The 26,560-nt window shown below is 35.3% G+C and overlaps 1 protein-coding gene across 1 annotated transcript in view; it reads right to left on the bottom strand.

Annotated features, from left to right (window-relative positions):
- Positions 1 to 26,560, bottom strand: part of MUC19 (mucin 19, oligomeric) — a 207,261-nt gene that overhangs the window by 128,728 nt on the left and 51,973 nt on the right. Inside the window, 18 exon segments of the mRNA XM_030939700.1 lie at positions 11,220 to 11,264; positions 11,641 to 11,673; positions 12,208 to 12,249; positions 13,485 to 13,514; positions 14,337 to 14,368; positions 15,061 to 15,202; positions 16,046 to 16,171; positions 17,474 to 17,630; positions 17,703 to 17,942; positions 18,875 to 19,069; positions 19,155 to 19,259; positions 20,312 to 20,450; positions 21,097 to 21,248; positions 21,485 to 21,585; positions 21,686 to 21,738; positions 23,914 to 24,160; positions 25,549 to 25,675; positions 26,106 to 26,200. Of these exon segments, the coding sequence (XP_030795560.1) occupies positions 11,220 to 11,264; positions 11,641 to 11,673; positions 12,208 to 12,249; positions 13,485 to 13,514; positions 14,337 to 14,368; positions 15,061 to 15,202; positions 16,046 to 16,171; positions 17,474 to 17,630; positions 17,703 to 17,942; positions 18,875 to 19,069; positions 19,155 to 19,259; positions 20,312 to 20,450; positions 21,097 to 21,248; positions 21,485 to 21,585; positions 21,686 to 21,738; positions 23,914 to 24,160; positions 25,549 to 25,675; positions 26,106 to 26,200 (2,061 nt within the window).

A 26,560-nucleotide genomic window follows, 5' to 3' on the forward strand; every position in this document is an offset into this window, starting at 1 on the left:
CATCAGACTAACAGCAGACCTCTCGGCAGAAACTCTACAAGCCAGAAGAGAGTGGGGGCCAATATTCAACGTTCTTAAAGAAAAGAATTTTAAACCCAGAATTTCATATCCAGCCAAACTAAGTTTCATCAGTGAAGGAGAAATAAAATCCTTTACAGATAAGCAAATGCTTAGAGATTTTGTCACCACCAGGCCTGCCTTACAAGAGACCCTGAAGGAAGCCCTACACATGGAAAGGAACAACCGGTACCAGCCATTGCAAAAACATGCCAAAATGTAAAGACCATCGAGGCTAGGAAGAAACTGCATCAACTAACGAGCAAAATAACCAGTTAATATCATAATGGCAGGATCAAGTTCACACATAACAATATTAACCTTAAATGTTAATGGACTAAATGCTCCAATTAAAAGACACAGACTGGCAAACTGGATAAAGAGTCAAGACCCATCAGTCTGCTGTATTCAGGAGACCCATCTCACATGCAGAGACATACATAGGCTCAAAATAAAGGGATGGAGGAAGATCTACCAAGCAAATGGAGAACAAAAAAAAGCAGGGGTTTCAATCCTAGTCTCTGATAAAACAGACTTTAAACCATCAAAGATCAAAAGAGACAAAGAAGGCCATTACATAATGGTAAAGGGATCAATTCAACAGGAAGAGCTAACTATCCTAAATATATATGCACCCAATACAGGAGCACCCAGATTCATAAAGCAAGTCCTTAGAGACTTACAAAGAGACTTAGACTCCCATACAGTAATAATGGGAGACTTCAACACTCCACTGTCAACATTAGACAGATCAACGAGACAGAAAGTTAACAAGGATATCCAGGAATTGAACTCATCTCTGCACCAAGCGGACCTAATAGACATCTATAGAACTCTCCACCCCAAATCAACAGAATATACATTCTTCTCAGCACCACATCGCACTTATTCCAAAATTGACCACATAATTGGAAGTAAAGCACTCCTCAGCAAATGTAAAAGAACAGAAATTATAACAAACTGTCTCTCAGACCACAGTGCAATCAAACTAGAACTCAGGACTAAGAAACTCAATCAAAACCGCTCAACTACATGGAAACTGAACAACCTGCTCCTGAATGACTACTGGGTACATAACGAAATGAAAGCGGAAATAAAGATGTTCTTTGAAACCAATAAGAACAAAGATACAACATACCAGAATCTCTGGGACACATTTAAAGCAGTGTGTAGAGGGAAATTTATAGCACTAAATGCCCACAAGAGAAAACAGGCAAGATCTAAAATTGACGCTCTAACATCACAATTAAAAGAACTAGAGAGGCAAGAGCAAACACATTCAAAAGCTAGCAGAAGGCAAGAAATAACTAAGATCAGAGCCGAACTGAAGGAGATAGAGACACAAAAAACCCTCCAAAAAATCAATGAATCCAGGAGTTGGTTTTTTGAAAAGATCAACAAAATTGACAGACCGCTAGCAAGGCTAATAAAGAAGAAAAGAGAGAGGAATCAAATAGATGCAATAAAAAATGATAAAGGGGATATCACCACTGACCCCACAGAAATACAAACTACCATCAGAGAATACTATAAACGCCTCTACGCAAATCAACTAGAAAATCTAGAAGAAATGGATAATTTCCTGGACAATTACACTCTCCCAAGGCTAAACCAGGAAGAAGTTGAATCCCTGAATAGACCAATAGTAGGCTCTGAAATTCAGGCAACAATTAATAGCCTACCCACCAAAAAAAGTCCGGGACCAGATGGATTCACAGCTGAATTCTACCAGAGGTACAAGGAGGAGCTGGTACCATTCCTTCTGAAACTATTCCAATCAATAGAAAAAGAGGGAATCCTCCCTAACTCATTTTATGAGGCCAACATCATCCTGATACCAAAGCCTGGCAGAGACACAACAAAAAAAGAGAATTTTAGACCAATATCCCTGATGAACATCAATGCAAAAATTCTCAATAAAATACTGGCAAACCGGATTCAGCAGCACATCCAAAAGCTTATCCACCATGATCAAGTGGGCTTCATCCCTGGGATGCAAGGCTGGTTCAACATTCGCAAATCAATAAACGTAATCCAGCATATAAACAGAACCAAAGACAGGAACCACATGATTGTCTCAATAGATGCAGAAAAGGCTTTTGACAAAATTCAACAGCCCTTCATGCTAAAAACGCTCAATAAATTCGGTATTGATGGAACGTACCTCAAAACAATAAGAGCTATTTATGACAAACCCACAGCTAATATCATACTGAATGGGCAAAAACTGGAAAAATTCCCTTTGAAAACTGGCACAAGACAGGGATGCCCTCTCTCACCACTCCTATTCAACATAGTGTTGGAAGTTCTGGCTAGGGCAATCAGGCAAGATAAAGAAATCAAGGGTATCCAGTTAGGAAAAGAAGAAGTCAAATTGTCCCTGTTTGCAGATGACATGATTGTATATTTAGAAAACCCCATCGTCTCAGCCCAAAATCTCCTTAAGCTGATAAGCAACTTCAGCAAAGTCTCAGGATACAAAATTAATGTGCAAAAATCACAAGCATTCTTATACACCAGTAACAGACAAGCAGAGAGCCAAATCAGGAATGAACTTCCATTCACAATTGCTTCAAAGAGAATCAAATACCTAGGAATCCAGCTTACAAGGGATGTCAAGGACCTCTTCAAGGAGAACTACAAACCACTGCTCAGTGAAATAAAAGAGGACACAAACAAATGGAAGAACATACCATGCTCATGGATAGGAAGAATCAATATCGTGAAAATGGCCATACTCCCCAAGGTTATTTATAGATTCAATGCCATCCCCATCAAGCTACCAATGAGATTCTTCACAGATTTGGAAAAAACTGCTTTAAAGTTCATATGGAACCAAAAAAGAGCCCGCATTGCCAAGACAATCCTAAGCCAAAAGGACAAAGCCGGAGGCGTCACGCTACCTGACTTCAAACTATACTACAAGGCTACAGTAACCAAAACAGCATGGTACTGGTACAAAAACAGAGATATAGACCAATGGAACAGAACAGAGTCCTCAGAAATAATACCACACATCTATAGCCATCTGATCTTTGACAAACCTGAGAGAAACAAGAAATGGGGAAAGGATTCCCTATTTAATAAATGGTGCTGGGAAAATTGGCTAGCCATAAGTAGAAAGCTGAAACTGGATCCTTTCCTTACCCCTTATACGAAGATTAATTCAAGATGGATTAGAGACTTAAATGTTAGACCTAATACCATAAAAACCCTAGAAGAAAATCTAGGTAGTACCATTCAGGACATAGGCATGAGCAAGGACTTCATGTCTAAAACACCAAAAGCAACGGCAGCAAAAGCAAAAATTGACAAATGGGATCTAATTAAACTAAAGAGCTTTTGCACAGCAAAAGAAACTACCATCTGAGTGAACAGGCAACCTACAGAATGGGAGAAAATTTTTGCAACCTACTCATCTGACAAAGGGCTAATATCCAGAATCTACAAAGAACTCAAACAAATATACGAGAAAAAAACAAACAACCCCATCAAAAAGTGGGGAAAGGATATGAACAGACATTTCTCAAAAGAAGATATTCATACAGCCAACAGACACATGAAAAAATGCTCATCGTCACTCGCCATCAGAGAAATGCAAATCAAAACCACAATGAGATACCATCTCACACCAGTTAGAATGGCAATCATTAAGAAGTCAGGAAACAACAGGTGTTGGAGAGGAAGTGGAGAAATAGGAACACTTTTACACTGTTGGTGGGATTGTAAACTAGTTCAACCATTATGGAAAACAGTATGGCAATTCCTCAAGAATCTAGAACTAGATGTACCATATGACCCAGCCATCCCACTACTGGGTATATACCCAAAGGATTATAAATTATTCTACTACAAAGACACATGCACACGTATGTTTGTTGCGGCACTATTCACAATAGCAAAGACTTGGAATCAACCCAAATGTCCATCTGTGACAGACTGGATTAAGAAAATGTGGCACATATACACCATGGAATACTATGCAGCCATAAAAAAGGATGAGTTTGCGTCCTTTGTAGGGACATGGATGCAGCTGGAAACCATCATTCTTAGCAAACTATCACAAGAAGAGAAAACCAAACACCGCATGTTCTCACTCATAGGTGGGAACTGAACAATGAGATCACTTGGACTCGGGAAGGGGAACATCACTCACTGGGGCCTATTATGGGGAGGGGGGAGGAGGGAGGGATTGCATTGGGGAGTTATACATGATATAAATGATGAATTGATGGGTGCTGATGAGTTGATGGGTGCAGCACACCAACATGGCATAAGTATACATATGTAACAAACCTGCACGTTATGCACATGTACCCTAGAACTTAAAGTATAAAAAAAAAAAAAAAAAAAAAAAATTTTACCCATTTTCCTATAAAGAATGGGGTTCAGAAAAGTTGAGTGATTTGTTCAAGATCACACTGCTGGTTAGCGACAAAACTAGGACTCAAATTTAAGTCCCCCAGTATCTAGGACTGTGACCCATACTGCTTTTTATGTTATTCTGCCTGTATGTATAACACATCACCTCCTGCAGTTTTCAAGTTTTCTTAATTACCCATTCACCATGTTAATGGAAATATTAAAAATTAGACTAGAAATTATAGAACACAATATCAAGTAAAGAATAAAATATCCTGTCTCCCCGAATTACTTTACAGAATGTATATTTAAATAAGTGTGGTAACTAGTTTGAGAGAAAATTTTTGTGACAGTTATCAAGAGCTGACAAGGTTTAGTTGAGAAGAATTTTCAAAATTGGTATTACACAGACTCCACCAACTGACCAGCTCAGATCTTGATATCTTTTCTCACTAATGAGCACAATAGTTGGACATTTGAATCAAAATATCTTGCTGATCTAATTGTAAGAATAGCATGGAAAGACTGTTATGCCATGAACCCCAGAGACGATCAAGATTAGAATGATGTGGAAGAATAGATAGACCCTGATAATCCCAAAGATTTTGGTGCAGATTCCATTTTTGATTTAACCTTTATGGAATTCCAGTGATCCAATTTGAACACTTTCAAACTGAAGACAATTGCATTTAATTAAAAGCAGCATTATCATAAGGAATAAAATCAAATCTCCAAAATTTACACATCTAAATAAATATGCTCTAATCAACATGGATTCAAGAACATAGTTGCACAGCATAGGTGGTAGTGCTCTGATCATCACTATTTTGCCTTATGCACAAGAGAACATATTTATAGGCCTTTCCTTATAATTGATGTTGCTGAGATGGCAACATGCTCATGTGCATCTCAAGGACCGATCTTTAATCAGGGTCCTAGAGTTATTTAAACTAGGCACAGATTGGGGTACAGACCAGTCAGGCTACTATGATATAGCTCCCTTTCACCATGAATGAACTTCAGAAGATGTAAGTCTGAAATTATTGATACAGCAATAAAAGTAGGGATAAGCCTTTACTAACAGGAATACACGAGAACTCACTTTTCTTCCGGGTTTAATTACCAAAACTGATAGAGACTGTATTCTTGTTCTCATTAATTTTGACATCCATAACCATTACAGTTTCAACTGATTTTTCTGTTACTTGCAAATGAACACACATGCTGGAAGTACTTGATACTGTCAATTATTATGTGTCAGCTTCTTTGTGTACGAGACATAAATAGTAATAGGAGGAGCTGCCTTCACCAAAACACTAACTCCACCCTAAAAAATTTTTTCAAGTGGCTTTGTCCACTTGTGTTTCACCTCACTACAAACTTAATATAAAGTCTTTTAATTAATTTTCTAGCTACCACTAAGTTTTTAAATTAATTCTAAGAACCATTTTAATTTTTACAAGGAAAAAATATTTTGGCATTTTTTTCAATGAATTTTATTTTACTTAAAATATATGTCTGAAAGATAAACTTCAGGAGTATCCATAACATTTCCCCTCATAAACAACAAATTCAGTACTGCAGAGTCTATAGCTTTTGCAAAATATCTTATTCTGAAAAAATTTAAAAATTCATAAAATTGGCTTTAATTCAAGAAGCAGTATGTTTCTGATTAGTAATCTATAAAGTATTAAACTCCCCAACTGAAATATAAACTCATTCACCTAGTTAATTATTCCTGATAAAATTCACTAATAATAAAGTTGCCTTTACTGAATACTTCCTATGTATTACACCAAGCTGCACTATCACATTTACTGTTTTCTCAAATCTTTCCATGTAGAGATTATTTTTAGTTCCCACTTCACAGATGAGAACACTAAACCTCAGGCTGCTTGAGGGACTTAAAACAGGGTCAAACTTTAAGGGGAGGGATTCAAATTCTTATTTTTCTAATTCCACATTCCACTATACTCATCTACCTCCCTTTGCCTGATGCGATTTTTTTATGATTGATGCTATTTTTAATAAGCACATTGTATAAACAAAATTTATATATAACTTATAGTTGTAACATTCTAAGTTTTTAAATTTTTGAGTAAATATGCATTTTAACAGATTATATTGTTGTGTAACAGAAACCCACTTTTAAATTATATGTCAGTGTCCCATGTATTCATTCACATGGGGGATTTTTTGTTCTTGTTTTAATATAAACCTACTAAGCAACCTATGATTTTAACATAAGTTCCCATTTGAAATCAGAATCTGTAATTACATGTTGCTTCTTCAATAACTGATGTAAATTAAATTCAACTTCATCCTCTTCTTTAAACATGGAAACACAGGGGCATTAGGACTGGAGTCTAGAAAATATGTTCTGAATTTTAATTATCTCTGCAAGTAACCTTGAATGTATAACTTAACCTTTTTGTGTTTCCATTTACTCATGTGTAAATAGGGGGAAATGATGGCACCATTTCAGGGAATTTTCTGTATCAAATCAGATAATATATGTCATATAGGTAGAGTAGTGCTCAGTAAATATTAGCTCTGTATCAAGATCAGTCAATCTAAAAAGGAAAAGCCCCATAACTGCACAATGTTTCTTCTAAAAATAGCATGCTTATTAGAATGGTTAGCTAGGCATCTCTCAGGGTATTTTAGCCCTCTGAAAGCGTTCGCTGTATGGAAAAGAAGATAGATACAGAAAGCATGTGGAGAAATTAAAGTCTGCACACTGCTTCCCTTTCACTTTAGAGTTTTCTGCAATGTTTTTCTAAACTCCTCAAAAGTACCCTTTACTTCTATGCTATTTACCTCAACAAAAAAGTTAAGGTCTATTCAACAATGAAGTCATACCTTGTCTTCTATGCAGTACTTGGTCAAAAGTACTTTATCCAGAGAACAAGTTAGTGGCAAAAGCCTGCACCCCCTACCCCACTGCCCCGCCGAGACTCTTTTTAAAATAAATCTTACCTTTGTGTTCAATAATTATAGGTTTTTATGTTAAAATGATTTATTTTTAAGACAAAGCAAAAAGTAAAAGTAGGAAAGTTTTAACCAAGTTAATTTATCCCACTTATCATATTGTTTCTGCTCAAAAGCACTAATATATTATCCACAATGAAATGGGTTCCCATGTCCAAGAAACAAATCCTTTCATTTATTATAGATAGTTCATGGAGAGGAAATACATATTTGAAATAAAGTATCTTCTTAGCTATATTATATCTGAAATATAATCTCTTACTTTTCAATCTCTAAGTATCTTTGTTTGATGCATACTATATTTGGAAAGAAACAGAAAAAAACACCCTTTGCTAGTGATGATGTCAAAACACTTATTTTAACATAAAACAAATATGGGATTCATTGTTCTCATAACTGATCAAGTGAGGCTTACCACCAGAAAACTTAAAAACAAAAATCATTTTGTAGTTAGGGATTCATCACAATTTGAAAATGCCACTTTTAAACCACTAATGTCAGTGAAAGAAATAGGATGCATCTTTCAAGCCTAGAATTTGTGTAAGACAATTGCTCTACAAAAGACCTTTATTTTTTAAAAAAGAATTCTAAAAGCAAACAATTTAAACTGTTTTGTTTTCACAATGACATAGTGTTTATTGGATGAATTTAGAAAGAAAAAGAGTGTGAAAAGAAAAAATAAGTTGGTGTCTCTTAAAGTAAAATGTTTTATTGTTACATGAAAAATGAAAAATAAAAAATGTGACTTTTTTTCCTTTGGAGCTCCAAAATAAAAATACCAGTAAACCCTTATCTAGCACTTTCTGGGTTTCTTCTGATTACCATCCTCACTTTATATAAATTATTATGATCCCTCAGCCAGAAGAAAATTGGCATATCATCTCTTAGTTGTTAAAATTCAGAAATACCACATTTTATTTTGAATAGTTTGTACTCAGTCCAAGTCCCTAGCACAAGTTGAAGTAGACTATTTATGATTTCCACTTAATTGAATGAACAAAGATGACCAACTGGCATGTGCCAAGCCCTCAAGTCACAGGTTTTAAGGGAAACTAAGTTAATCATTATTTGAATGATTTCTAAATTCTCATCTGTATAGTGTGATATGGTCATAGCCTCAGAAAAGATAAAGAACTAAGAATTACCTCTAATTCTTACCACTAATCATTATTTTTTAATTGAAATTTGATACATTTAACTAAAATTAAAGTTTTGTATGCTTCAGTTTATCTGGAAAATTAGCACTTCCTAATCTGTTCCAGCAGCAAGATAAGCTACACATACACTATTAATAAATGCTGGGAATATATTATTAATTTGATAATCAATGTTTTCTGCACATTGGGATTACTTGACTAACTTTATTTGAAACATACACATTTTGTGGCACAATTGGAAAATTTTAATATGAGGGAAAAAATAAACATTTTTATACTTCTTTGTCTTCTGATTTTATAATGATGTTGACTACAGTTTCTGGCTTTCATGGATAACAAGAAAAAGAAAACCAATCCTGACTTCTCTCTAGATCATGCCAGAATGTCCTTTTCCTTCTGATCCTTATAACCCTGAAAATGTTACTTAAGCTCTTTGCATTTCCTCACCTTTAAAATGATGAGGTGAGGAAGACTGTGGAGAATAACAATCAGAGGATTAAGATTTAATGAGATACTGAATGAAAAATATTTAATATAATGACTAGAATAAGGTAAATCCTCAATAAAAGTCATTTTTAGCATATCTTTCAGTAAAATACTAACATAGCATCTGGTTAATTATTAATATTATACTTACAGAGCATGAAATATCTACCAGAATTTCAGGGAAATTAAATAAAACATTAGGATTCAGTAAGGCAAAGCACAAAAGTCATAAATAATGCCAAATGAATTCAAGGAAAAAAATCACCCAGGTAATCTTTCCTATAATTCAACTCTGCATTTGATTTATAATTTTTAAAATGCTACCGTGAAGATGATAAGTTTTTTTTCGTGTTTTACGGTAAATGGGACAAAATATTACATCTAAAACTTAATCAGTTGTTCACAAAAACCTTATCAGGATAATCTACTCATGATGTTCTGTTTTCCATGGACAGCTAACTTACTACAGTACAAAGTGTTGACAAAATAAAATTGAATATTACATTCAAAACCAGGTGTTTGAAAAGGAAATTATATATTTTATATATTTATATACATATAATTTATATATTATATATATATATAAGCTAGAAAAATTAAACCACTTTTAATAGTTCTAGGTAAGTATTGTGATATAGGATATAGATATCATCATCATGATACTGAAGAAATAGAAATAGTTATCTAAGCTGCTTATGATTCATGCGTATCTTTGCAGTTCATCAAATCAAGGAAAAAATATTTCTTTAAATGATCACAAGATACGAAAGTTTTAATAGCTGATGAATGACTTTGACTAAAGGAAAGTTTAGTAACTGAACCAAATTAATCATCTTAGAAACAGAGCCAGGCTGAAAATTAGGGATTCAGTCCACTGCTTGCAACTGAGGTAACACGTAGCTAGAAAATTACTCTGTGGTGCATAAGAAATAATTCAAAAAACTATTGGGATGAAATTGTTGTTAGTCCTGAGAAATGAATTTATGATTACAGACTGCAGAAGAGCATTTTTGAAATGTGTCAGGCTTTCTGAGATTTACATTGAAAGAGCCAGTAATGCTTTGTGTCACGAATGATATCCAACATAAGAGAAAGTTTGACAGGAAGTAGCATGTTGTTTTCGGTATTTTTAATAATATTGTGCACTATGATAGCTGATGCTTTAAGATATACATATATATTTACTCCTTTAATATAAAAATATATTAATTTAAAAATAGACAACACTAAGATTTACAAAATGTTCAAAATTATAGTCACAATTCTATATTATGATATCAATTTATAATCCAATAATAGCCTTGGTTTTACACTGTATCTTTGTATTGAAGATTAGCTCTAATGAGTGAAATGTATGAACTGTTGGATTTATCAGTATAACTAATATCTAACAAATAGTTTAACCTTCATCAGAAATTCTGAGCTAAAGTTCTAAACCTGAGTTCTAAATTTTCGACAAGGAAAAAGAAGAGTCATTCATTCACTCTGTAAATACTTACTGAATACAAACTAATCTGTACCTTGGCATTAGGTACAATTGGGAATACAAGGATGGCGAAGCATGGCCTGTGACTTGAAGGAACGTATTCATTTAAGACTTGATACGTTAATAAATAATAAAGAAAGAGAATTAGTGCTAACTTGGGGGTAAAGACTGTAAGTATAGAAAAGTGAGTATGTGAAAGATAGTGAAGAGTTGAAAGGGTGAAATCTATGGATGATTTTCTCAGACACATAGGCTCTTGAAAGAAATGACATACACTATGCATGTGAATCTTCAATTAAGTAAAATTGATATATTTTTAATTGTATAATTAATTAGTTTAAAGAAAAGAATGTGACTATATGTATTACAAACAACAACAACAACATGTAGAGTCACAATGCTAAATTGTCTGCTGGCCATTTTTTGTGAATTTTTAAATCATATTTTCATATACATTAAAGACACTGAAACATACTGAATACATTTTTAAATTTAGGTGGAAAGATAAAATAGCAAACTAAATTAGGGAAACTGGATGGTCAGAGGGAAAATTCAAACCCAAATATTTTAATGTATAATCAAACTGATGTTGATTCCAATATTTAAGTTGTTCAAGGTTTCAGATACAAACCTTTATTCAAAACTTTGTTCGTCACTTATGGATTTTCTGATTTACCTACCTGTTGTTTCACTGCTTGATGTTGTAATCGCTAGAATGGATGCTGCTGAATTTGAGAAAACAATGGAAAAATAAGTTTTATATGCAGGGGAAATTATACTTTCAAGAACATCTATAGTCACATGCAAAATGGATCAACTTGAAGTGACTGTATCAGACAAAAAATCATCATATAGGTGAAAAGAAGCCCAAATATTAGTTTTAAAATGTATAGGCCCCAAGTAAAAGGTCAAAAAACCTTATCATTTGGTATAATGCTTTTTTCCCCCAAAAGCTTTCTCTAAAAAATTCTTTTTTAAAAAAGAAACTTTGTCTATTTCTTCTAAAAATGTCATTGCAAAGATATAATACTGCAAAGGAAGTTTTGGGTGTTTTTAAAAATCCCCTGTTGATTAAGTTGTGGCTTAGAGGTTATAGCTTACCTATGCCTGGGCTACTGGTAACCAGTGTAATTGCTATGCAAAGAAGAAGACAAATATTTGGAAATGTACATTAAACTGGTATTGAAAGATGAGGTTAACCGTACCTATTTAAACATGTTTCAAGATCTCCAGAATGCAAATAAATGATTAAATGTAACAGTTAAGTTCACTTATCAGATGTTTACACATTTCAATATACTTTTGTACTCCGCTAGCTACTGTTTTAATGACAAAGCATCCAATTAAAATTAAAGATTTCTTGGTGTTAATAAAAGAAATTGTAAATTACTTTCAAGGAATTTAACATAGAATTTTCTGACATAGCCACTTTCTCCAAATCAGTGATATGCAGAATGTTCTTCTTAGGACAGATAACCTTTGAAAAGGGAAGATTTCTTTAATAATGTTACAATTACATACAGACCTGCTATTTGGCATGGGCCTTTAGCAAATACATAAATGGAGAATGAAAACTTTGAAAAAAGTGCCATGATTCCCAAACTATCAATTATCTTTGCTGCTCATTTAGGAGCTATAAAAACAGTTAGCACTTTTTAATTTATTTACCTGCTCCAGTGCTTAATATGGCAGTAGCTGTTGTAGTGGAAACTGTTTAGGAAACACAATATTTATGAAAATAAATTAATTGAATAATTTTTGCTGGGAAATATAGCTCAAGAAACCAGTCGTCATAAACTAAAAGTAAAATTTCTGAAATGTGTGCAGAGGTTAAGTGACAAAATAATTTTTTATTTACATCTACACAAATAACACCACATATTTATATATGTCCACCAAAAATAACTATTTCCTGTTATCACCACTTAACCAAAATCTCATAGGAACTTTATAAGGTCTCTTTATGGGCCAATAACGACTTTAAAGGAATGTGGTTCAGAACCCTGATGTGATAACTTCACTTCAGGTAAGTGACCAAAAATAACTAAAATTTAACTAGCATTTTACAGCAGATTGCATAATTTTAAATAAATTGTCAAAGCCTCACTGTTGGAAGCAGTGAGCCATGATCGTGCCACTGCATTCTAGCCTGGGCAGCAGAACAAGACCATCTCTACAAAATAAAAAATTAGCCAGGCACGGCAGCGCATGCCTTTGGTTCAAGCTACTCAGGAGGCTGAGATGGGAGGATCACATGAGCCAAGGCAATAGAGGCTGCAGTGGACTGTGATTGCACCATTGCACTCCAGCCTGGGCGACAAAGTGAGACCCTGCCTCAAAACAAGAAAGCAAGCAAAACAGGAAGCGAGAAAGCAGGCAAGGAAAGAAGGAGGGAGGGAGGTAAGGAAGGAGAAGGAGGGAGGGAGGGAGGGAGGGAGGGAGGGAGGGAGGGAGGAAGGAAGCAAGGAAGGAAGGAAGGAAGGAAGGAAGGAAGGAAGGAAGGAAGGAAGGAAGGAAGGAAGGAAATAATTTTTTATTTCTGTTTTCAAATCATCCTCCAGCATGATAGTTTTAAAATATTTACTTCACAGAAGGCAACATTTACTTCTACTTCATCTACTAATTCAATTATTATCTAAAAATATCAAGCTTTGGATAATGATATTTAACTAATGTGCAGAGTTAAAATATTAATGAATTAATAACATAAATATTAACTAATAATACTTATTGTATGTTTAATCATATTCCTAACTTAATTCATAGGAATATAATGAAATGGTATTCTGACATATTTCTAGTAACTGTTCATTTTAATTCACAATTTTTGTGTCAGTAGATTTACCACCATACCTTTTACTGGCACAGATTCAAGTGAAACCATAAAGGATTAGCTACACAAAGAAATCAGAGATACAACATTTAAAACATAATGATGATTTTACCTGCAAATGTTGAATTGGTAGGAGCAGTTTCTGAAATAATCACACATTACTGTTATTGACAGGAATTTTTATATCTTGAAAAAATTCTGCATCTCAATTTGTCTATAAGTCATGTCTCTTTTTATTTTACTTCTTGCAATTTCTAATATAAAAAGGAGTAGCTCACATATTCTTTTGAAGGTTTTTGGGATTTATTTTTTTAAGATGTGTGTTGTGGCTGGGCACGGTGGCTCATGCCTGTAATCCCAACACTTTGGGAGGCCAAAGCAGGTAGATCACCTGAGGTCAGGAGTTTGAGCCCAGCCTGGCCAACACGGTGAAACCCCATTTCCACTAAAAATATAAAAATTAGCCAGGTGTGGTGGCTCACGCCTGTAATCCCAGCTGCCCGGGAGGCTGAGGCAGGAGAATCACTTGAACCAGGGAGGTGGAGGTTGCAGTGAGAGATACGTGTTGCTCAGGAACAATCCTTCAGTTATTTAATTCTTTTTATATTGATTCTCATCTTCTATTCCTCCCCTTCATTATCAGTGGGAAGGAATCATCCTTTCACTGATGCCTCACTCCCTCAATTCCCAGAACCTACAGTTAGGCAGGGGCACGTATGCAGCAGGTGCACCCCCTGAGTATCAGCCATGGCCCCATCTGACAGTCGTTCAGCATATCTTGGCAGCACTGGTTTCCAACAGCAACTCATCATGGACAATCGCTCTGGGATGGAATTGTGCCAGTCCTCTGAGGGACAGCCTAATGCATTTAAGTCCCTGCCCCTCTGGTGATTGGTCTAAAAATGATTCCCAACCCCTCCTCTGATTTTTCCTAAATCAATTAGTGTAAAATTTAATGACTTACCACTGCATTCCAACTGCCCTGCAATACAGTAGCTGAAAGTTAAATGTAAAAAGAAAAAAATAATGAATTGGAAAATTTGACTCTAAATTGCATACAGCTCACAAATTTAAAACAACAAATTGTCTGATTGAAAACAAGCAGAACCAAATAGAAGTAAATATTTGTTTCCCCAAGAGAATACTATTCAAATTGCTTGTTTTTCCATGTGCTGCTATACCCAATCATTTCACTGAGGAGCTCCGAGCACCTGAAGAAACGGTGTGCAGGTAACCCCTAAAGGTAGTTCTTACATAGTCAATTTCAAACATGATGTTATTTGATGGCCGTGGTGACCTACTGTGAACCCGTCAATTTGCTTCCATGTAACTGTTTGAAAACCTGTGAACATAATCTTACATTTAAATAATTAAAATTCTTTTCCTCTAAAACTACACAATGACATTTTCTGTCCTGTGTTCTGCGTTATTAAGTATAAAATTCCACAAACCATTTGTTGACATGTGAATTATCTGGAAATAAAAATAACTAACATAACTGATATAAAACGAACCTAAAGCTGGCCTTCTCATTCAGAAATGGCAGGATCAAAAATTATAGATATATATACATGTATACATGACATATATATTATTAACATAATATATTCATATACATATTTAGTTTTCCTCCTAAATGAAAAGGCAAAAGTCAAAATTGCTTATAGAAAAGTTAGTAGAGAATATACCATGTTCTTCCACAATTATCTTCAATCACTTCCCCTGCTGGTATGATATCATTATAGAAGCAGCTGCACTCAGATAAACTGACACATTTCATGGTGTTCTCATCCAGGTAAGGAGCACTATCTGGGCACTTAGCATAACAACCTGTGAGTAAAAATGGCCCACAGTTCATCTCTATCTACTGAAACTCATTATACGGTATATTATATATTTGTAAAGTTACTTAAATGACTCCAGGAAGTGAAGTAGACAATAGCAAAACAACATCACACTCATAATGAAAATATGTAAATAAAACAAGGTTCAGATCTTCTTGCAGTGAAATGTCAGACTAAGAACTTACAGATTTTGGTTGATTTATTTTTTTCTAAAATGATTCTTGAAGTAATTTTAAATGATTTGCTACTTTCATAATGGGCCTGATGCTGTAACATAAAACAGGCTCTGGTAAATACATATCTTGAAATGTGAATGCCAGTTTCAAATATCTGTCTTTGCAACAGTAGGTAAAGATACAGAAGTCATAGTAAAATAAGTTTAAAATACACCAAAGGATTTAACACAGTTGTGACTTTTGGAAGAGTTTCATGTTATATTGTTTTCTTGCCTGTTTTTTGTTTATCTCTGAAATAAATAATGCTAAGAATAAAATGCTGCTTAAGTGTAAGATATAGTCAATTACTACAGTAATTATACTACTCAAGCAAGATTGTATTATATGTTGCATTCTGAAACTGCATTCACACTAAACAACATTGTCTAATGAAAAATATAAAAGTGACAATAGGATCAGAGTGCTGTCCCCCATCCCCCACTAAGCTTATGTTTAGAGAAAGTGTTTCTAATGTAGAAGCATTAATGACATAATAAAGATAACTATTCATTAAATTACAAAATGTTAGACACTAAATTGGGAGAAGTAATCCTTTCCAGTTAAGATGAATAGCATTTGCACTACTTTATGGATATTCTTAAAGTATGTGTTACCTTCTAAAAGTGAAGAAAATTTCTGGCCAATGACCTGATCTTTGCATGTTTTTGCAGTCACTGTGCCACAAGGTTCATAATGCCATCTGCATTCCCCAGGTGCATTGTAATAATCACAGTAGACAGCTATAATTGAATTATATCAAATTACTTTCATTCATTATATGACAATTTTCACCTTTCATTTTCCAAAGCATTTTAATAAGGGATTTGGGATGATATTAATAATAAACATATCTAAACTATATCAGGTCTTATCAAGTTCCTTTGGCTTTATCTAAACTGTCATATAAGCCAAAATAGGTCACAAGGGGGGTAGACATATAAACTCAAAACAGAACTTTGTTTTGCCATCTCACACTCTGGTTAGTTTGAGATTTAACAGGTAAACGTTCATTTTATCATTTGGAGGTATTTTAGGTCATAGCCTAGATTCATGGTTTCAATTTCAACTTTAAATTGGAAAACCAAATCCTAGACAATTAAGCTCTTTAGTATGTAAATAACAGTTCCTAAATGAAGTAACTAAAGATGTCAATATAATCTAATCCTGTGCATAAAAAATTGAATAAAATGACGGTTCTATTTTAACACTTCTCATATTTTCTCTCATAATACTTAGAAGGAAAAGAGCTGACTCATTTCTATTAAGGTTATTACATTCCATATATATCGAGATTCAGTCTATACTCAATTTACAGTTCATCTTCAATAGGTTTCTATGAAAGTTTTCAAGGAAACATGTGTGAGCACTTTAAGCAAAAGTAATATACTTGGTAAATATTGAAGGATATATAAATATACCAAGATAGGTAAACAGTTCATCATCGAAGTATGAATGAGAAATATTCTCAATCAGTATTCATTTTTCCCCCTGTGAACACATGAATTTTTAAACTAAAATTGAACTTGAAACGCTGGGCCAGGTGCTTTATTTTTTAAGTTAGGTATTTTTGCACACCATAAACAAAAATATTAACATGTTTCTAGGTACACAAACAAGTGTTTTTTGTTTGTTTGTTTTGTTTTTTTTTTTTTTTTTTTTTTGAGACGGAGTCTTGCTCTGTCGCCCGGGCTGGAGTGCAGTGGCCGGATCTCAGCTCACTGCAAGCTCCGCCTCCCGGGTTCACGCCATTCTCCTGCCTCAGCCTCCCGAGTAGCTGGGACTACAGGCGCCCGCCAGGTCGCCCGGCTAGTTTTTTGTATTTTTAGTAGAGACGGGGTTTCACCATGTTAGCCAGGATGGTCTTGATCTCCTGACCTCGTGATCCGCCCGTCTAGGCCTCCCAAAGTGCTGGGATTACAGGCTTGAGCCACCGCGCCCGGCCATGTGTTTTATAGAAAATATGAGAGGAAGACTGAGGGTCTAACAAAATACTTCTATTTAATTACATTTTGAAAGAACAACAACATATGGACTTCACTTACGACACAGATTTGGTTTTCTCCATGAGACACAAACTCCAACTGCACTACACGCCTCTGCATACATAGCCACGGCAGTGCAGAATCCCAGGTACTTCCCCTCCATGTCACAGGCGCAGGCTTCTTCAATGCATGCATCATAGTAAGCACTGGGGTCAACCTAGGCAGAGCACAGCACATGAGTCTCTGGGAGGAAACCCTGTGTAAGTCATTGCTTTCAGAACAATGCTACCTTGCTGTGGCAGTCTCTGAACGTGCTGTCTCTGAGGATCTCACATTTTCGCACAGCCCAGGCTTTACAGTATGGGTTTGAATCACATGGGAAAGTCTGAGCCACTGTATCTGAACACTCTTGGCTTGTTTTCCAACTATTCCCAAATTCCAGTGCTCCAGAAGCTACTGAAGAGTATCTTGTTGTGAAATCATCCTTGAGATCACCATTGTTATTTCCACAAAGACCACACACCTTGCCCTGTATTGATCAGAAAGGGAAATTTAAAAATTAGTTGTACTAGGGACATTGAGATAGATAAATAGATGATAGATGAACAGATAGATATCATGATTATGTATATTGGAGCATGAATCTATGTAAAATTCCAATTTTCATGGATAAGATTTCAGAATTTGTGGATAAGAGTATTCTCCCATTTAAGGTACCCCATGTCACAAAATGATCTAGTATTACACAGAATAAATGTCTAAAGAACCAAAACAGGTATGTCTGCTAGTTTCAAATTACACATGAGACTACTTTGGCTTCTTAAAATATTTGCTCCAAGGAACACATTTAGTTCAAAATATATCAACTACCTGAAAATCACATCATGTGATAATCTCAAGTAACCAAATATGGTTAAACTACAATGTCTCAGGTTATCGCATTTACTTTTTTTTTTTTTTTTTTTTTTTTTCTTTTTTGAGACAGAGTCTCGCTCTGTCCCTCGGGCTGGAGTGCAGTGCCCGGATCTCAGCTCACTGCAAGCTCCGCCTCCCGGGTTCACGCCATTCTCCTGCCTCAGCCTCTGAGTAGCTGGGACAACAGGCTCCCGCCACCACGCCCGGCTAATTTTTTGTATTTTTTAGTAGAGATGGGGTTTCACCGTGTTAGCCAGGATGGTCTCGATCTCCTGACCTCGTGATTCGTCCGTCTCGGCCCCCAGAGTGCTGGGATTACAGGCTTGAGCCACCGCGCCCGGCCTTGCATTTACTTTTTAACCAGATTTTGTTATCTTTTGATTACATTTCATATTTCATAAGAAGGTTGAAGAAAGGTGGAGGGCTTGTTACTCTAACAGAGACCCTGCCATTCCCCTATACTCTGCCTATGAATACCCGTCTTTAATTTTTAGTAACAGAAATGATTTTGCTTCCCCGTTATTCACTTGTTAGCGATATACATACATTCCAGTTTGGATCCAGAATAACAGACAGTCTTGTATTTTTGTCCCAAATCATGATTATTCCATTTTGAAATTTCAGAATTAAGTACAGGCCAACAGTATGTATGGAGTATGCATTTGTATTGAGTTCACATTTCTTACTTTCTGTAGATTTGACTGCTGTTACTTTACCATCTTGCAAGACAACATTCTGATCCTGTAAATTCAGACAGATTTATAATAACAGTTTTATTTGGCTGCTCACAATGTGAGAGGAAAAAATAAAGAAAACAGTACTGTACCTGAAAAGAAACTATAATTTTTCTTGAGCATGTTAGTCCATCTTCACAGCATGGAACACTCTCCGTTAAAATACGAAATGTGCCATTTTCATGACCACAATAATCCTTTAAAATAAAAATTATAATAGTTTGTAAATATTAGAGACACAGAACTCAACTACAGTATTTGCGTCAGACAAATATTCTTAGAGAAAATATTTGCCTTAAACTCAATAAATTGCCATATGTTGTGTTACGGAATTTCCAAAAAACAATAGTTTAACACATTTACAGATAGTTAGCCTTGACTAAGTCCACTCTAGCTAATTTGTTTTGACTCAGTTATTTTCCCATTACTTCTACACAAGTTCAGAATTATTCCATAAATATGTAAGTATTTAAAGTATATACATTTGTAATCACAGATTTATTTCTAGACTAGCTAGATAAATTTGGCTTTATTTCCTCAAAGACTTATATGAAACTTGATATTCAAACAAAATTAATGCATAAATACAACAAATTTTACCCCTTAAATGTTAGTTAGGAAGCTTGCAGCTTGATAAGATGAACTCTGGAATGTACATAACAAGCATGAACTCTGTAATCAGACAGGTCTAGGTTTACTATGACATTTTCTATTTGGTAGCTTAAGTTGCTTAATCTCTCTAAACTTCAATTTCTTCATTTGCATCATAGGAATAATAGTATCAGTCTTGTAGTATTATAATTATTAAATGCAATGAAATATATAAATTTGCTTGGCAAAGAAGCACTCATAAGTGTTACTTGTAATTTTTGCTGTCAGTGCTGTTGTTGGAAGAATCATATCTAGCATTTATTTATTGAGCACTAGTATGTCCTCCAGTGTGTGCTCTAGTGTGGTTTCAAGTAGGGGCTATTTTCATGCCCATTTTGTAAATACAAAAACTGAGACACTGAGAGGTTAAGGAATGTCCCCAAAGACATGCATCTGATAAAAGATGGAGCCAGTATTGAAATCTAGTCCTAGCCTCCAGAGCCAGCAGTACACAATATAACATTTTACTGCCTTCTGGAAACATATAAGGTACCTTTTAAAAATATTTCCCATTTGAAAGTAAAAGTATTTGGAACTAACCTACAAATGAATAATTAAGAATTATAGAAAAATTTTAATAAGACATGTTCATAATTACCTCAAGAAATGAATACTGGCAGAGACCATCAAAACTGTAACTTTTCCCATCAAAAGTTCTAACATGACCTTCCCCATAGATGTGGCAGATGGTTTGACATTCATTTTGGGTACAACTCCAAGACCCTTTAATGCAGGTACTAAAAGGAAAAGATGACAGAGCGTAGTGATTATATTATGCCAGGATTCATACACTAATATTGCTTTTGTAAAGAAGCACAAAATTATGTTTCATATTGATTTAAATTTTGTAGTTGTCTTCGTTATAATGTAGGATGTTCAATATATACAATGCTACATAAACTTCTGTTTTAAAAATAGCATCTTGGCCGGGCACGGTGGTTCACGCCTGTAATCCCAGCATTTTGGGAGGCCGAGGTGGGCAGATCACATGACCAGGAGATCAAGATCATCCTGGCTAACACGGTGAAACCCTGTCTCTACCAAAAATACAAAACATTAGCCGGGTGTGGTGATGAGCACCTATAGTCCCAGCTACTCTGGAGGCTGAGGCAGGAGAATGGCGTGAACCCGGGAGGCCAGCTTGCAGTGAGCTGAGACTATGCCACTGCACTCCTGCCTGGGTGATAGTGCAAGAAGACTCTATCTCAAAATAAATAAATAAATAAATAAATAAATAAATAAATAAAATAGCATCTTTTTCTAACCGTATTTGGTCATTTTTTTTCAAATATCCCAAAGTGTGAATTCTTTCCTATGAAAATAAGAACAGACTGCATTTTCTAATATCTAAAACAAATAAAATAAAAATCCATTATTAAGCACCATTCATTGCAGCCAACAGAAGTGACACTTCCTTCATCATATTCTCGTCCACCAAAAGAGCACGGACAGTCATCAGGAAGGATGCACATCCCTTTAGAATTTCGAACCATTCCTTCTGGACAAAAGCACCCACGTTTGCAAGGCAAGTTCTCCTACAAGAATAAATATAAAATATACACCATGAGGCACCATTCTAATCATGTCATATTATCAGCATTAATTTAAATGCTTAAATATATCAAGTATGTATTTGGAGTCAATCTTTGACAACTGAAAATAACACGCAAAAAGACTATGACCTTCTAATTATTTTTCATTAAAATTGTAGCTTTCCTAGGACCTGAAACAAAACCTTTCAATGGCTAAACTCTAATACTATGTTACTTACATCAAAAACAGGTATGTTCCGAGTACTGCATGTTCTGTCGGTTCTTCTCTGTGCCTTGGGATCCCTGCAGTCTACATACTCAGCCCCTCCAGAACAATTTTCTGCAGAATAAGAAGAATTGTCATTGATCAAGAGCCTGTCGATCTGTTTTCTTTAGCAAAAGTGGATATTTTAAACTTGCACCGTGATTCTAACACTTACGTAGGGTTAAATCAATGGGAATCTGGCAAAGAAGAATTCCATCCCGACAGACACTGGAAATAAAACAAAATTATAAATTTAGACATAAGTTTCAAGGACAATTAGTTAAATGAGTGAGACACCATCCCCAGAAGAGGTATAAAATGTACCAAAGGATAAGATATCACCTTGTAAATATTACAAGAATGTACAAACAAGGCTTTATGGGCATCAGAGAAAACCTTGTGGAAAGGATGGCTGGATCTTGATGAGAAGTGAAATTTAATACTTCTGATAAGATGCTAAATTGTGGTGTAGGAGAGAACAAGATATGTTCCAGTGACTCAAATGATTCATGTTTGGATGGAAAGAAGGGAAAATGGGGGGAAGCAGTATATGTAGGTTGGGGCCAGACTTTAGATGGTCTTAAATGACTTGCAAGTTTGTATTTGTTCTCCAGGTACCTGTCAGTCTCTAAAGTTTCTGAGCAGGGAGGTGGCCCTATCAGAATAGTGCTTTAGACTACATATTCTTTATTATTATTATTATTATTATTATTATTATTATTATTATACTTTAAGTTCTGGGATACATGTGCAGAACGTGCAGGTTTGTTACATAGGTATGCATGTGGCTTTAGGCTACACATTCTTGCGGTAGTGCAGGAAACAGGAGACAGAGAGACAGAGAAACAATGAGCAACCAAGTTAGCTATCACGTGGTGCCAGCTGAGGAAAGTCTCAAATATGGTGAAGGGAACATAATTTGGAGGTACTGGCCTGATTCACTGAAAAGTTAATGTATTGATTCCCATGAAAATAAGAGCAGACTGCATATTTTCTAATGTCTAAAACAGATAAAATAGTAATTCTTTATTAAGCACCGTTAAAAAGTTAATCTATTGATTCCCCAAAAACTACAGAGAAAAAGAAATTATCATTATCAAACCCCAGCCAAAGGCTCATGGGCTTTGATATAAAGGGGTTACCTAGGCTTTCCTTTTGAATGATCAAGAAAAATTACTTATTGCTAAATGATAGCCTCATGAAACCAAAGAAAAGAGAGGAGGTAAATTCAAAGTATTTTTGAGTGGCTATTTCATTTTGGCAATTACGTTGTCAAGAATTCCTACATCTCTCTATGGAATTAGAAACATGCTTAAATTACTTTGCTCCAGGCTGAGCACAGTGGCTCATGCCTGTAATCTCAGCACTCTGGGAAGCCAAGGCAGGTGGATTGCTTAAGTCCAGGAATTTAAGACCAGCCTGGGCAACATGGTGAAATACCGTATCTACTAAAAATACAAAACATTAGCTGGACATGGTGGCATGCACCTGTAGTCCCAGCTACTCAGGAGGCTGAGGTGGGAGAATCACTTGAGCCCAGGGAGGTTGGAGCTGCAGTGAGCCAAACCTGTGCCACTGAACTCCAGCCTGGGCAATTGAAGTGAGACCCCATCTCAAAAAACAAGGAAGAAAGAAAAAAATTACTTCACTCCAAACTGTAGAAATCATAGCCTCCTCGGCCAAAATAGTCAAAATTCTTCAATTCTTCAGAAACTAATTCCAAATTCTTGGTTATGATCTGACCACTGTCGGTGTTTCTAACCCAATCCTGTACAAAACAACCCACATGTGTAGTTTTTTTCTAACATTTCCTACATCTGTGCATTCTGTTTACAGGAAATCATCCTCTACATCTCAATTTTGTCTGGAAAAAGATTCATTCCCTCATACCATTCATTTGCCTGTCTTCTCTGAGAAATTTTCCTTAATCTCCGCAGGTAGTACCTGGCTCTTTCTGCTACCATATTCTAATATACAAACCTCCTTCTAATAGTTTGTGCCCTGCTTACTCGGAGTCCAAGACAATGTTCCTTCAGCTTTGCAACTCCAGCACTCAGCACAAGGCCTGGCACACTGCAGACACTTAATAAGTGTTTGTTGAATGATGACTACTGAGAGACAGCTAGAGAGCATCTTCTGAATATGAAATCATTTCACACTGTCTGTATATAGAATTTATCAGAATATTTTTCTACTGGTGTTTGAAACAAAACCAGAGTGGGATAATCTATATCCATTAGGATGCAATGAGCCTTCCAGAATAAAAGAGATTTTTATTAAGAAATAAGAATCATAAGTATGACCAGTCTAAAAAGACTTCATACTGACAAAAGACCATTTCTCTGAAAAGAACACAGTCTGTTGATTTCAGTGTCATAGCAAGTATACATGTAATTTCCATACCATTTATTGTCATCAATATGGATGAGTCTGCCTGGTTGCATGACCTCGTCATTTATGTAGCAGTCACACTGAGATTTCAGTACACAGTTTCCTTCATTATTCTGGTACATTTCATCAGGGCAGGTGCATCCATCAACTGGAACATCTTCTACATCACAGCTCCTATCTCTCTCTGACAATGATCGGCAGGAACTATTACAGGCTTTTACATTGTACTTGAAAACTAGTCCACTTGGACAAGAATGTTCTGTTGGTACAGAGACAAAAGAAACAATGAATATGTACATATTCAGGGAAATAAACAATTTTATTTCAGCTCAATGTTTATAGATATCATTGTGAATTTTCATAAGAGAGATTATGAATTTTTTAAGTCCTTGTTCACTGGGTTTTTAAAATTCTTTTTTGTTTTCAGTCAATACTGAATTCCTATTAATGTGTTTCAACACTTTGCTGGGGATTAAGCCCATAAACAGGAGAAGCAATACATTGCTTTCACGTGACTTATATTCCCAGTGGAAGGACAGTCATAGTACGTGCTGTGAAGAAACAAGAGGGGAAGCACTAACTGTGTACAGATGAGGATCTACACTTAGTGAAGAGCGTGAGTAGATGAAGAGCAAGAAGACAGTCCGGGGAGAGCTGATTCTGTCTGGAGAATAGCCTAAATCAGAGGGAGAATGAGTCTTTTAAAGAGCACATAGAAGAATAGAAACTATATGGCCAGAGACAGAATGAATCAGTGGTTAAAATTTACAGGGCCCCCTTAAGGAGTTTGGTATTTAGCCTTAGAGCAATGAGACACCATTAACTTATTTTAGACTGGAGTGTCACATGATATGCTTAGTTCCATTTGGCTTGGTTTTAAAGATTACCCTGGTTTTTCTGTAGAAAACGGATAAGAGGAAGCCAAGAGTAAATACTGAAGGAGGCTACTGAAATCACCCAGGAGAAAAAACAATGGTAATTTCTTGAATCTGGTTGGTGGCAATATAGATGGAGAGATGTGAATAAATTTAAGAGAGATTTTGGAGGTGAAATGGACAGATCTTATTGATTAACTAGATACAAGCAATGAGGTGTTAAATATGATCTACAAGAGGTGTGTTTCTACAAAGTTTGTTGTTTGTTTTTGTTTTTCTCTTGGTAAATCAAGTGTTTTTGTGAAGTCATAGTCAAACAGTGCAATAAATATTTTAAAACAAAGCAAGGTTTTAAAAATATCATAGTTGAGCCCTTAATTTATTGGTTCATTTTTGTTTTTTCTCAACATAAATTATTCATATGAAAATGTCATTTACAAATACATTAGCAGTCAGAACATTATTTAAATTTCAGCACACAATAATTGAACAGAAACATATATTTATATATAAATACATATATATTCTGGTTTTTCTCTATATGTGAATATATTAAATCAAGATCAATAAATCAAGAAGTAAAATATGTAAGGATTGCACAAGGATATTAAAAGTAAAACAAAAAAATCATCTTTGAAAGAACTAGTTAAAAATTTGTAAACACATATGCCTACACACGCGCGCACACACACACACACACACACACACACACACACCCCACTATAGCAAAACTAGGAAGGAAGTAGTTATTGAAAGCTTCTCTGCGGCTTACCACATAGGCCAGTTCTCCATTCTACTATGTATGTTTCCTTCTCAGCACACGCTTTCACATAGTTGCCTAAAATTGTACATAGGCAGTCTTGACTGTTTTCACAAGAGCAAGTATATTTTTTGCATTCCTTGAAAATAAGACACAAATTTATATTACATTATGAAGTTACTCAGAAGAACAGGTAAACTGAGTATAATTTAGTTCCTAACCACTCTTCTACTCCAAAAAAAAGTTTTTTTGAAATGTTCAAAAACATTTTTAAATATTCAAAATAGTAAATGAATTATTAGCCTGCTTATCAAAACATTTTTAAAAAGGCAGAAAGAGAAACTTATTCAAGATTTTTCTTATTTGGGGTTATTTTCCAGCACCGCTTTTCTTCTGAAGTTGGCATATCTAACACAAGAATGAATTAATAGAATCTAATACATATCGAAGGATATACTTTAATCTACTGACAATGGCTGTTATTCAAAAATATTTAATATCTACATGCTTTTGTCAATATCAGCAAATTATTTGTCAACAAGAGGTGTTAATGTTAGAGCCTCACATACCTCATGATAGTGTTTAGGGTTCACAATTGGGTGGCAGGAAGCAAAAGGCCCACTTGAATCAAGAAGAATTCCACAGTGTCTTTCAGCAAACTTTTCTGGAAGCAAATCAGTGCACTCAAAATTAGTTTCAATAATGTCATAATCCTTTCCTTTCCTTTCCTTTTTTTTTTTTTTTTTTTTTTTTTTTTTTTTTTTTTTTTTTTTTTTTTTTTGACATGGAGTCTTACTCTTTCACCCAGGCTGGAGTGCAGTGGCATGATCTCAGCTCACTGCAACCTCTGCCTACTGGGTTCAAGTGATTCTCCTGCCTCAGCCTCCTGTGTAGCTGGGATTACAGGTGTGTGTCACCAAGCCCAGCTAATTTTTTGTATTTTTAGTAGAGATAGGGTTTCACCATGTTGGCCAGGGTGGTCTCGATCTCCTGACCTCATGATTCGCCCACCTCGGCCCCCCAA

Source organism: Rhinopithecus roxellana, chromosome 10 (assembly GCF_007565055.1).
Source record: "Rhinopithecus roxellana isolate Shanxi Qingling chromosome 10, ASM756505v1, whole genome shotgun sequence".
NCBI lineage: Eukaryota > Metazoa > Chordata > Mammalia > Primates > Cercopithecidae > Rhinopithecus > Rhinopithecus roxellana.